The sequence below is a fragment of the Chelon labrosus genome, assembly GCF_963514085.1.
Source record: "Chelon labrosus genome assembly, chromosome: 5".
NCBI classification, from domain to species: Eukaryota; Metazoa; Chordata; class Actinopteri; order Mugiliformes; family Mugilidae; genus Chelon; species Chelon labrosus.
The window spans coordinates 1,020,603-1,033,838 of NC_140341.1; the positions used below are offsets into that span (position 1 = coordinate 1,020,603).

Sequence of the window (13,236 nt, forward strand, 5' to 3'; positions counted from 1 at the left end):
CTCTCTGGCTGAGGAGCTTTAGGAGTCAGTGGCAGTGAACGCTGTGTTTACCTGTTTGACCTCGGCCTGTAGGTGGCGTAGCTGCAGACTCTGCTCCAGGCGGGTGTGAGTGTGCTGAGCGTTCAGCTCCACCTCCTGTTGCTTCTCGTGGAGGAACTCCAGCAGCTCCTGGACCTGAGAGGCCAGGTCCATGTCCTTCTCCCCCGTCAGCTCAATCCCTGAGACAGAACCACAGACAGACCACATTAGATTTAATAAACCCTCCATTTATTAACCTGCTGCTTTAACAGAAACAACTGAACCAAAGGAGACTTGATTAGAGCTCAAATTTATTAATAAAATCATAATCACTCGTGTGATCTGACTCTTGGCGTGAGCCGTAGTTTGGCAGCAGAGGAAGCGATACGGCAGAAACAAATCTTTTAAACGATGAGTCCAGCTTCAAAGCCCCGACCGACCGAGGCTTCACTGGACAAGAAGGAATTTATCTGCCTCTAGCTACCGCTGGAGGACGTCCAGTCTCACCAAAGACAAACCAGCAGGTGATTCATGGAGCTTCCAGAACCTTTGAGATTATCCTGCAGTAAAACCTCCAACCTCCACTGACAAGATTAAAAACCAGAGAAATATCCCTTTAAAGATCATTTAGAACATAAAAGTAACTGGAAATCAACCTGTTAATCACTGAATCACAAAACATCAATGATTGTTCACTGATGAGTTATTCAGGATTAAAAAAGAGGACTGTAAGAAATAAGATCAGATCAGATCAGATCACATAAGATTAAATAAGATCAGATAAGATCAGATAAGATCAGATAAGATCACATAAGATCAGATCACATCACATAAGATCAGATCAGGTCAGATCAGATCTCTCTCTCTGCTCCATCTTCCAGTTACTGTTGAAGCCTCAGAGGAGAAACCAAAGCTAAAACAAGCTCATGTTGATGACGTGCCGCTGCTCCCACATGTTGTTGATTGATAAAGTAAAGATCTACTCCTCATATCTGTTACCTGAAGCCTGGACCTCCATGATATACTGGTGCAGGTCTTGGCCCTGCTGCATCACTTCATAGGTCATGTTGTTCATGGCTGCCTTCCTCTCTGCATGGCGCTTCAGACGCTGCTCCGCCAGACCGATGTCCTCCGAGCTGCCGGAGGAGGAGCCACCTCCTCCTGTTCCTCCTCCGCTGCCGCTACCGCCGCCGTCGCTCAGCTGACGAGACAGGTCCTCGTTCCAGGCGTCCAACTCCGCCGTCACCTGTGTTAAGATGGAGCTGTGACTGGCTGGACTGAATTCTCAGTTTAAGTTCTGCAAGACTTGAAAATAAAGGTGTTTTTAATTTCTAAGACTGGAGGCGTGTTCCGTCCTCTGACCTCGATCGTGTACTGCTCAAAGATGCGCAGCTGGAGAAAAATGTCCAGCTTGATTTTGCGTTCATGGAACAGCTCCTCCATCTGGCCCTGAGCCTCGTCCAGCTGCTGCAGCACCCCCTGGATGTGGGCGATGGAACTGCAGTGAGGCGTCTTGTTGGTGGACATGGCCGCATCTCTGCAGAGACGGGAGACGATAAGAGGAGGAGGAGGAAGAGGAGGGGTAGGAGGAAGAGTGGGAGAAGTAGATGGGGAAGGAAGGAAGGTAGGCGGGACGCTAGGAAGAGCTCCTGTTAGCTGGGAGGAGCTCCTGTTAGCCTGGACGCTAGGAGGAGCTCCTGTTAGCCTGGAGGAGCTCCTGTTAGCTTGGACGCTAGGAGGAGCTCCTGTTAGCTTGGAGGAGCTCCTGTTAGCTGGGACGCTAGGAGGAGCTCCTGTTAGCTTGGAGGAGCTCCTATTAGCTTGGATGCTAGGAGGAGCTCCTGTTAGCTTGGAGGAGCTCCTGTTAGCTGCGACGCTAGGTGGAGCTCCTGTTAGCCTGGACGCTAGGAGGAGCTCCTGTTAGCTGGGAGGAGCTCCTGTTAGCTTGGAGGAGCTCCTGTTGGCTGGGAGGTTACGAAACCGATGACCCTTTCATGTTCTAGTAAATGTTTGTCCAGGGGACAGGTTTGGGACGGGGTGTGATAGTTACCTGAGCTGCTGCATTAGTTCCTCCCCCTCTTTGATCACGTTGAGCGTGGCCTCCAGCGTGGCCGTCTGCTGCTGCTGGAACTGCTGGATCAGAGTCTGGACCGAGTCCACCGAGTCGCAGGACACGTCGTCCAGCAGCTGCTTCTGCAGCTCCTCCATCCACGACCACAGCTGCACGCAAACAGACTCCATCATCAGACTGTCATGACCTGTCATGTGATGAATGAATTAATCAGATCAGAGTCTCCCACCTCCTTGGTGTGGGTGTGGAAGGAGACGGACATGTCCAGCAGCAGCTTCCTGTGTTCCACGCGACGCACAAAGTCCTGGATCCGGACTTCCAGGTGTCGGGCGGCCTTGTAGATTTCCTCTGGGTCGCATTCTCCCGTCTGAGCCAGCTGCTCGGCCGCCTCCAGCAGCTTGTCTGCATTCGTATATGTGTTCTGAGGAAGAGGAGGAAGAAACCTTCATCATCATCAGTATTAAAATACAGGTGACGCTGACATTATTTAGTCAGGTAGAACCCTAGGAAGAGATACTGTTAGCTGGGAGGCTAGGAAGCTAGGAAGAGCTACTATTAGCTGGGAGGCTAGGAAGAGATACTATTAGCTGGGAGGCTAGTAAGAGAGGAAAAGCTACTATTAGCTGGGAGGCTAGGAAGCTAGGAAGAGATACTGTTAGCTGGGAGGCTAGGAAGAGATACTATTAGCTGGGAGGCTAGTAAGAGAGGAAAAGCTACTATTAGCTGGGAGGCTAGGAAGCTAGGAAGAGATACTGTTAGCTTGGAGGCTAGGAAGAGCTACTATTAGCTGGGAGGCTAGGAAGCTAGGAAGAGATACTGTTAGCTGGGAGGCTAGGAAGAGATACTATTAGCTGGGAGGCTAGTAAGAGAGGAAGAGCTACTATTAGCTGGGAGGCTAGGAAGCTAGGAAGAGATACTTTTAGCTAGAAGACTAGGAAGAGATACTGTTAGCTGGGAGGCTAGGAAGCTAGGAAGAGATACTGTTAGCTGGGAGGCTAGGAAGAGATACTATTAGCTGGGAGGCTAGTAAGAGAGGAAAAGCTACTATTAGCTGGGAGGCTAGGAAGCTAGGAAGAGATACTGTTAGCTTGGAGGCTAGGAAGAGCTACTATTAGCTGGGAGGCTAGGAAGCTAGGAAGAGATACTGTTAGCTGGGAGGCTAGGAAGAGATACTATTAGCTGGGAGGCTAGTAAGAGAGGAAGAGCTACTATTAGCTGGGAGGCTAGGAAGCTAGGAAGAGATACTTTTAGCTAGAAGACTAGGAAGAGATACTGTTAGCTGGGAGGCTAGGAAGCTAGGAAGAGATACTGTTAGCTGGGAGGCTAGGAAGAGATACTATTAGCTGGGAGGCTAGTAAGAGAGGAAGAGCTACTATTAGCTGGGAGGCTAGGAAGCTAGGAAGAGATACTGTTAGCTAGAAGGCTAGGAAGAGATACTGTTAGCTAGAAGGCTAGGAAGAGATACTGTTAGCTAGAAGGCTAGGAAGAGATACTGTTAGCTAGGAGGCTAGGAAGCTAGGAAGAGATACTGTTAGCTAGGAGGCTAGGGAGCTAGGAAGAGCTACTGTTAGCTGGGAGGCTAGGAAGAGATACTGTTAGCCTGGAGGCTAGGAAGAGATACTGTTAGCTAGGAAGCTAGGAAGAGATACTGTTAGCTAGGAGGCTAGGAAGCTAGGGAGAGATACTGTTAGCTAGGAGGCTAGGTAGCTAGGAAGAGTTACTGTTAGCTGGGAGGCTAGGAAGAGCTACTATTAGCTGGGAGGCTAGGAAGCTAGGAAGAGATACTGTTAGCTAGGAGGCTAGGAAGAGATACTGTTAGCTAGGAGGCTAGGAAGCTAGGAAGAGCTAATGTTAGCTGGAAGGCTAGGAAGCACTACTATTAGCTAGGAAGCTAGGACGAGCTACAAAGTGTCATACAGAGCTGTCCTTCCCTGAATCAGCTGATCAACTGGTCTACACTTTGACCATGTTGTTGTTGAGTCTGTGTTTACTTTCATTATTTCCCGTTTCTTATCGGGACAAACAGCCAATCAGAGATGCAGGTGGGTCTGTCAGTGGACGTTTAAACTTCCAGACGTGGCTGCGTTTGAGTCGACACACACTAAAAGCAGCAGCGTAACATTTGCTGTCTCTTCCAGGACTGAATCCTGTCTGAGCATTAAAGCGTTGATCAGGACAGAATGGATTAACGTCGCTCTGGTCTGGTCTGGTCTGGTCTGGTCTGCTGAGCAGCACAGATTATCTGGACTGTTTCATTTCAGGAAATATTTTGGCTGGGGGTTGGTGTGTGATATAAGAAGAGTGAAAGCTTCCAGTGAGGATGTTTCACATGTTGGAGGGATAAAGAAATAATTTACAAGAGACTGTGTCTGAGGATCAGGAGGATTAGAGCAGAGATCAACACTGTCACCTGAGCTCAGACCTGATGGATGGATGAAATTAACGGGAAATAAAAAAACATGGATTAATAAAGAATTTACTTCTGACTTACTGCATCACATTTACAACTGAGCACGACAGCTATTAACTTGATTAATGCACCTGGACCCAGAGAATGGAGGAATGGATCAGACACTTAAAAACAAGGAAAGAAAATCAATCTGCAACAACCTTTGATTTTTTAATAAACTACGTTAGAAACGTTTGCTTCAGTGAACGAGGTGAAGTCACACAACGACAGCACAGACCACAGACATTCCTCCTTAACAAACATGCAGCTGTCAACCTTTGAGGATGTCGTTAATCTCTCCTTTCTGTTCTGGCTCCTGATCATCAGTCAGTCACGTCACAGCTGTACAACATCTGCACCGCTCTCCAAGAACAGAGGAAAACACAATGGACCACACTCTTCCTTGGCTTTGACCTGCACATGTCAAGTGACCACCTAGTAGCCAGCAACTGTCTGTTCTACCAGCCCGCAAATCATGCTCGTTTCACCGGGATATGTACAAGAGGGTTACCGTGGCAACCAGAGCCTAGGACGTCCACTAGAGACCAGAGAATGTGGACGGGAGTTTATGCAACATTAGCTATGGTTAGCTGATGTAGGCTAATGTTGATTTGTCTAATGTTAGCTGGTTTAGGCTAACACTAGCTGGTACAGACTCATGTTTGCTGGTTTATTCTAAAGTTAGCTGGTTATGGTTAACGCTATCACCAGATCCTCCATGCTGATAGCGGAGTGTCATGGAAACCCAGATGGAGCGCCGTTGACGGGGATGTATAGAAGAGGATTACCTAGGCAACCAGAGTCTGGGACGTCCAATAGAGACAGCCACAAAGACATGGACAACCAGAGAATTTGGACAGGAGTTAGCTGCTTGTGAAGACCAACGTTAGCTGATGTAGGCTAATGTTGATTTGTCTAGTGTTAGCTGGTTTAGGCTAATTTTAATTGGTTTAGGCTAATATTAGCTGGTACAGGCTCATGTTAGGTGGCTTAGGCTAACAGTTATTAGGCTAATGTTAGCAGGTTTAAGCTAGTATTAGCTGGTTGAGGTTAACGCTATCACCAGATCCACCATGCTGATAGCGGAGTGTCATGGACACCCAGATAGAGCAGCGTTGACGGTGTTGACAGTACTTTTTAAGAAGAGCTAGCTCCATACACAATACATATGTTTATGTTGTGTTTGTGTCACTGGGACGTATAGAAGAGGGTTACCTAGGCAACCAGAATTTAGGATGTCCAGTGGAGACCAACTGTCAGCTACAAAGAGATGGACGACGAGCAAAATCCCTTAATAACATGACGTTGGTTTAAGTTTTATGGCCCAACATGTTTTCTGTGTCTTGAAACACAAAACTCCACAAAAACATAAACACAAAGACAGAGAGAGCGTCTGATTCCAATGAGAGTAATCCACGGAAGGTTCTGCAGGTTAATCCTAATCCAGAGAGTAAACACCAGATTACACAACTACTCTTTACGGGATTAACTCACCCTGTTACAGGATTAAACGCCGCCGGCCGGCGTGGTGAATGATTAGAGGCTCGAGCAGTGGACGTGTTTACAAGAAGAAGAGACTAATGGAATAAATCCTCCATGAGAATGTAGAGCGTGACGTTGGCGTGTGTGGTTGAGGCTAGTATTAGCTGGTTGAGGCTAGAATTAGCTGGTTGAGGCTAATATTAGCTGGTTCAGGCTAGTGTTAGCTGGTTGAGGCTAATATTAGCTGGTTGAGGCTAATGTTAGCTGGTTGAGGCTAGTGTTAGCTGGTTGAGGCTAATATTAGCTGGTTGAGGCTAGTGTTAGCTGGTTGAGGCTAGTATTAGCTGGTTGAGGCTAGTATTAGCTGGTTGAGGCTAATGTTAGCTGGTTGAGGCTAATATTAGCTGGTTTAGGCTAGTATTAGCTGGTTGAGGCTAGTATTAGCTGGTTGAGGCTAATGTTAGCTGGTTGAGGCTAGTATTAGCTGGTTGAGGCTAATGTTAGCTGGTTGAGGCTAATATTAGCTGGTTTAGGCTAGTATTAGCTGGTTGAGGCTAGTATTAGCTGGTTGAGGCTAATGTTAGCTGGTTGAGGCTAATGTTAGCTGGTTGAGGCTAATATTAGCTGGTTGAGGCTAATGTTAGCTGGTTGAGGCTAATATTAGCTGGTTTAGGCTAGTATTAGCTGGTTGAGGCTAGTATTAGCTGGTTGAGGCTAATGTTAGCTGGTTGAGGCTAATGTTAGCTGGTTGAGGCTAGTATTAGCTGGTTGAGGCTAATGTTAGCTGGTTGAGGCTAATGTTAGTTGGTCGAGGCTAATATTAGCTGGTTTAGGCTAGTATTAGCTGGTTGAGGCTAGTATTAGCTGGTTGAGGCTAATGTTAGCTGGTTGAGGCTAATGTTAGCTGGTTGAGGCTAATATTAGCTGGTTGAGGCTAATGTTAGCTGGTTGAGGCTAATATTAGCTGGTTTAGGCTAGTATTAGCTGGTTGAGGCTAGTATTAGCTGGTTGAGGCTAATGTTAGCTGGTTGAGGCTAATGTTAGCTGGTTGAGGCTAGTATTAGCTGGTTGAGGCTAATGTTAGCTGGTTGAGGCTAATGTTAGCTGGTTGAGGCTAATATTAGCTGGTTTAGGCTAGTATTAGCTGGTTGAGGCTAGTATTAGCTGGTTGAGGCTAATGTTAGCTGGTTGAGGCTAATATTAGCTGGTTGAGGCTAGTATTAGCTGGTTGAGGCTAATGTTAGCTGGTTGAGGCTAATGTTAGCTGGTTTAGGCTAGTATTAGCTGGTTGAGGCTAGTATTAGCTGGTTGAGGCTAATGTTAGCTGGTTGAGGCTAATATTAGCTGGTTGAGGCTAGTATTAGCTGGTTGAGGCTAGTATTAGCTGGTTGAGGCTAATATTAGCTGGTTGAGGCTACCTCTCCGAGGACTTTATCCGCCTATAGCACCAGTTAAACCAGACGACTGACTCCTTTCATACAGAAGACAGAGACATATTTCCATCGACCCACTGATGCTTCCTGAAGGTTTGAAGCTCTGCTGAACACCAGGTTTCTGTGTCTTGTTTTTCCAACACTATGAGCAGTGAAATCCAGGAATGGATTAAATCTCAGAGGAAAACCTCGTGACCATACATGGTGAGGCAGAGGCTTCGCCGTCATGCTTCCTGCTGCCAGGCACGGTGGTTTAGAAAATTTGGGATTAATCAGGTCCAGATTACTAACAGATGTCTGCAGAGGAGGAGAATAAACTTCTGATAGAACGTGGAGATTTTCATGTTAGCGGCGCCCTGACTCTCAGCGGCACACATCAACTCCTGGACAGAGGTTTAGACACAGACGGAGGGAAACAGACTCACCTGAGCTACGTCTTCAAAGTCGTCGTGTCTCTTCTGCAGGGCTCGGGCTCTGTGGAGGGATTTCCCGACTCCGGTGTGTTTGCTGAGGAAAGCCTCGCCGTGGTTTTCTATCCAGTCCATCACCTGGAGGACACAGAGGACAGACAGCGTCACTACACCGTCTCCTAACAGACACCCAGGAGTAACAGTCACCTGCCTCAGCCTCACGTCCAGATCATACTCATGAAACGATGGTCTCTGTCTGACTGATCCAGTCCAGCAGGCAGCATGATGTGATCAGTATCATCTTAAACTTAAAACAGCAGAGAGGATAGTTTGTTGAACCTTCTGTCAGCTTACAAGTCTGTCGTTTTTACAGAAAAAGTCCTGCATGAAAAATATTACCAGAGTGTAACTGGGATAGATGTTTTAGTGTAACAGTAAAGTTCTCCTGTAGAGGGTCAACTCAGTAGAGGAGAGCAGCTTAGAACCCACAGCCTTCATGCTCTGATGCTAACCACAGCTAAAGGATGCTAACACCCTCTTAGACCAGGACGTTGACACTGGTTTAGCTTTAGAGGTTGATATGAGCCGATACAACCTGATGGGAAGCAGCGCTTACATGCTAGCTGTTAGCATCATCATTAGCATCGCCATTAATGTTGCCTTCAGCGTCACTATTAGCGTTCCCTTTAGCATCACCATTTACATTAACTTTAGTGTTGCCATTAGCATCGTGCTTGGCAACGTGATTTAAGTTACCATTGGTATAGCTATTGGTTTACTACCATTAGCATCTCCACTAGTGCAACCACTGGCATCACCATTAGCATCGCCATTGACATCAGTATTAGTGTTGCCATTAGCATCACCCTTACCATTCCTGTTAGCATCAACACTAATGTATCCAGTGTCATCACTATCGTTGTTAGCGTTAGCATCTTCTCTGGAGTCTTTGTTGAGTTGATTTGTCAAAAACAACTGATGAGGACGCGACCAGGACGACACCAACCAACAATCAGACTGGTCGTAGGATAAAACTACCAACAACACGTGTCTGAAGGGTCTGTTTAATCAATTTCTCATCTTTGATGTTGGGGTTTGGTCTTTTATGTATTTGCAAAGCGTCAACATATTCTGTGCAAACTGATTTCTTTCCGTAGCTGTTGCAGTCCTGCTACAGACTCACTGCTGCTTCGTTAGGAAACAAAGTCTCCTGGTTGAAATCCTCGTCGTCCTGACTTCCCTGGCTGATCTGCACTGAAGCACGAGTGTCTCCAGGTTATTTCCACATGTCACCAGAGTGTCCTCATAGCGTCAGAGTAACGTCACCAGCTGGACGACACACTTCCCATGTTCTCCTTCCCTCCTTCATCCCGTCTTCCTCTCTGGGGTCACATATCTCCTGCAGTTACAGCTCAGACTGGATCGGGTCCGTTTCCAGTGATTTACACACTGAGGGTTCCAGGTTCCTCTCTCACCGGCGTCTCCTCTCACTCTCTCTGGATGTCTCTCGTCCTCGGCGTGCCTCCCTCCTCTCTCTGGGGTCTCGTAGCCGGCCGTGCATGACTAGTACGACGGGCAGAGCTCTGTTTGCAGTGAATTTATACCGAGCTGATGTGATCTCTTCTTCAGTCTCCGCTCTCTCTTTGTCTTCTTGCTTCTCTTAAACACTCTCTCACTGTCTCTCCTGGGTCTCATTTAAATCTTTGCCAGGTCTTTAAATTTGTCTCCGCGAGGCCTTTACATACAAACATTTAATGCACCATGACGGCAGGAACAATGCTCCTATTCTGAATCAAGTCAACGTGCTGACGTGTCTCCAGAAAAATCCTGGACAGAAACAAGAGATGGAGACAGACGAGCTGCTTCAGGCGTCCCGGCTCCAAGACCTAACATGTCCCATTCAGGTTCTTCTCCCATTCAGACCAGCAGGGACCTGTCTTTGATAGATCTGGGTTCAGGCTGGATTACAAGATGAGACAGTTAGCTGGAGACAGACGATGGGAGGTGTATGGTCAGGAACCCTGGACGGAGATCTCTGACGTTTCCTTTCAGTCAGAGACAACAAACATTTAACATGATCCACAACACGAGCACATGCAGAACAAGTCTCTGCACCAAAGTCCTCAGCGTCATCTAAGAAACCGTTAAAGATGCAGGAGTTCAGTTTGTGTACTTCCTGTTTGGAGTCTGCTGCTGTTTCTGTGTTTGCCTCCAGCTGCAGGACGTACCCCTGGTCTTAATGCTGTATTAACACCTGTTACACCACCTAAAGCCTGTCAGTGGACACAAGCAGCAGGTAGAAAGCTGAAAGTCTTGACCAGATGCAGACTGAAGCTACCTGACATGGTGCACCATCATGTTTAATCTGTTTCAGCTCTGCTATCAGCCGTGGCCTCTTCAGCGTCTAGTCGTAGCTTTAGTTGGTGCAACTGTTGTAAATATTTACCACGAGGCGGGACGTAGCTGAGCCAGGCGCTGGGCCCGACGGCCGACGACCTTCAGCTCTGCATTTTGACTCTGCTTCCTGCTGCTTTGCATCGTTTTAACGTCACAACTATGTTCAAATAAAAAGCTCTTTAGAGAGATGCCAGACGCTTCATGACAAATATGTGTGTGATATTAGAGTCTCTGGAAAACCTCTCCAAACTCACACCAGTGTGTTATCTCAGGAATGTTCACGTCCCACACACACACACACACACACACACACACACACACACACACCGCGGAGATGAATGAACACTCTCATGTGTTCTGCTTACACACACACATCTAAACATCTGTTCACATGATTACATACTTCTAAACACTGCATGCTCCACGGTTTAACACAAACCCTGCAGTGACAAGTTAGCATGTTTAGCTAGCTAGCTGGCTAACGCGCCTCCTACCTGCTGGACGTCCTGCTGGAACACACACAGCTGCAGCCTCTGGTGCAGTCGGACCTTTCGGTGCTGCCAGATGTTCTCCAGGCGCCGCTGATGGTGAAGAACCTCGTGAACCACGTCCAGGATGCAGTGAACCTGTAAGAGCAGCAACGGGATGTTCGTCTTTACATCCCTCAGAGTTTTCTACATGTCTGCATAAAATGACTTAAAACATCCAAACATATTATACTTGTGTTTGTTTATTCAGAAAAACGAGCCAATATTACATATCAGAGAGGTGGAATCAATCTAATCCAGAACAGTAGAAATACTTCTAAACGTTTCTGTATAAATACTGAAAGCTTGACGCAGCGACTGACCGCTTTGGAGTAGTTGGCGGTGGCCGTCAAAGACTCTGAGTTGCCGGGACTCAGAGGCCTCTGGAGGACGTCCAGCAGGGCTTTACCGTCCTGACTCACCTGGAAACAGGAAGAGAGGTGAGTCAAAGGTTACACAGGTCAAAGGTTACACAGGAAGTTTGTCCTTCTGAGACAGTGATGAAACAAAAGTAACGAGACCATGAGCAGCGTCTTCATTTCATTTATCATCAGAGATGTTTGTTCCTCAGCAGGGACATCACTCTGAGGATGGAAGCTTCCTTCCTTCCTTCCTTCCTTCCTTCCCTTTGTCTTTTATGTCTTAATGAACGAGGCTGTGGACACACTGGAGCATGCTGGGAAGTAGAGTATTTTATGACCTGATGTACCTCAGTGTAGGCCTGGGTGACCTGCTCGTACAGGCTCTGGTGGCGGTGGATGGCGATCTCCAGCTCCTGCATCTCGGTGGGTAACCCCCCCTCACTGCAGACTTTACACCAGGCCTCCACCTCCGACAGGAACTGAGCAGAACCAACAGGAGAACATGAACCTTCAGAATAGTTTACAACCAAACAATCACCACTATCCAGTATGTGCTTCCTTCCTTCCTTCCTTCCTTCCTTCCTTCCTTCCTCCCTCCTTTCCTCCCTACACATTTTAGTTGTTTCTGTCTCTCCTCAGGTGTCCTCTCAGTCTCCCTCCATCCCTCCCCTCTCACTCTTTCATCTCCAGCTTCTTCTCAAATGAACACTTGTCGCTAATGTCAAGAGCCCAGCAGGACTCAAACACATCCCATCTGTTGCCATGTCAACGCTGCAGGACTCAGCAGGAGAGTAGTTTGATCTATTAAACATTCTGGACACGTGTCCTCTGCAGAGACTCTGATTACAGTCTGGATCCTCACCTGTTCAGCCTTCTGGTGAAAGACGGACGACATGGCGAGGATGGTGGAGCGTTCGTCCAGAGCGGCGGCGAAACTTTTCCAGTCCTGATCCAGCTGACCTGAGATCTGTTTGATCTGCGTGGAGGCGTAGTGGCCGGCCTCCGCCAGGCGGCTCGCCACCGACATGATCCGGTTGATGTTCACATAGGCGTTCTGGGACGAAAGAAAGAACAACACAATAAGAATCATTTAAAATAAAAAAGAAACGAAGAACGAGGCCTTGGAGACTTTCTGTACCATGGAGTTCATGGCGAAGTGGTTGTGTTGAGTCTGCAGCTCCACGGCATGCTGGTACCCTCGGCCGATCTCAGTGTGGCTCTGCAGGAACACCTCCTTGTTGTGGCTGATCCAGTCAAACATCTGCACACAGGACACAACATGGAGACTATCTGATTGAAGAATCAGGATGGAAACCTCAACATACATACCCCTGGCGGAGGCTAGGAAGCTAGGAGGAGTTACTATTAGCTGGGAGACTATTAAGAGCTACTATTAGCTAGGAAGCTAGGGAGATGGGAAAAGCTACTGTTAGCTGGGAGGCTAGCAAGTGCTACCACTAGCTTGGAAGCTAGGAAGTCAGGAGGCTAGGAAGAGCTACCATTAGCTGGGAGGTTAGTGTGGTACAGAGCTGTCCTCTCCTGAATCAGCTGATCATCTTTCTAGATCATCATGTTGTTGTAGAAATATTTTAGGATTTGAACGTTCAGATGAAGATAAAGATAAGAAGAGTCTTCTGTGTTTACTTCATCACTTCCTGGTTGTCTGAGCTGATCAGCCAATCAGAGGCCTCTCAGATGCTGGCCATGCTGCAGAGCCTCAGACCGTACAGGCTGCATGTCTGAATCAGTGTCTTTGCCATCTGAAGTTGTTTTCAGGCAGATGGGCCCAGTTTACGTAGCTGTGTGGTTGTCATGGTTACCACGAGACAGCTCTGACGGGACGGACCGGTCCAGGCGCCCCCCCAGCGCCTCGCCGTGACGACACTGATGTGGACGGGACTGTTTGGTTCCCAGTAAATATTTACTGCTGCTGCATGTGGATGTGTAGAGGCAGCTACAGTCAGCTGACGCCCGTCTGTCTCCAACCAAACAACACAGAGACAGGTTGACGACATGTACTCTGGCCTCACAGCTAAACGCTAGGTCACCAGTTTACAGTAAACACTGATCATATTCTCATTTTTCTT

At 47.6% G+C, this 13,236-nt stretch overlaps 2 protein-coding genes across 3 annotated transcripts in view; one reads left to right on the top strand and one right to left on the bottom strand.

The window, feature by feature from the left end:
* LOC311488731 (uncharacterized protein) overlaps positions 1-13,236 on the top strand; it is a gene marked incomplete at its 3' end in the record, with an annotated part of 331,706 nt that overhangs the window by 229,737 nt on the left and 88,733 nt on the right. The window lies entirely within an intron of this gene.
* Positions 1-13,236, bottom strand: part of LOC311488458 (kalirin-like) — an 87,540-nt gene that overhangs the window by 35,355 nt on the left and 38,949 nt on the right. The window contains exons 9-19 of one of the 2 annotated variants that reach the window (XM_084545179.1): positions 12,288-12,410; positions 12,012-12,203; positions 11,497-11,628; positions 11,111-11,209; positions 10,755-10,886; positions 7,879-8,001; positions 2,319-2,510; positions 2,069-2,238; positions 1,381-1,555; positions 1,018-1,264; positions 52-218 (exon numbers count right to left, since the gene is read on the bottom strand). In XM_084545179.1, the coding sequence (XP_084401305.1) occupies positions 52-218; positions 1,018-1,264; positions 1,381-1,555; positions 2,069-2,238; positions 2,319-2,510; positions 7,879-8,001; positions 10,755-10,886; positions 11,111-11,209; positions 11,497-11,628; positions 12,012-12,203; positions 12,288-12,410 (1,752 nt within the window). Of the gene's footprint in view, positions 1-51; positions 219-1,017; positions 1,265-1,380; positions 1,556-2,068; positions 2,239-2,318; positions 2,511-7,878; positions 8,002-10,754; positions 10,887-11,110; positions 11,210-11,496; positions 11,629-12,011; positions 12,204-12,278; positions 12,411-13,236 lie in introns of both variants that reach the window. The other variant, XM_084545178.1, reaches the window with a different exon arrangement.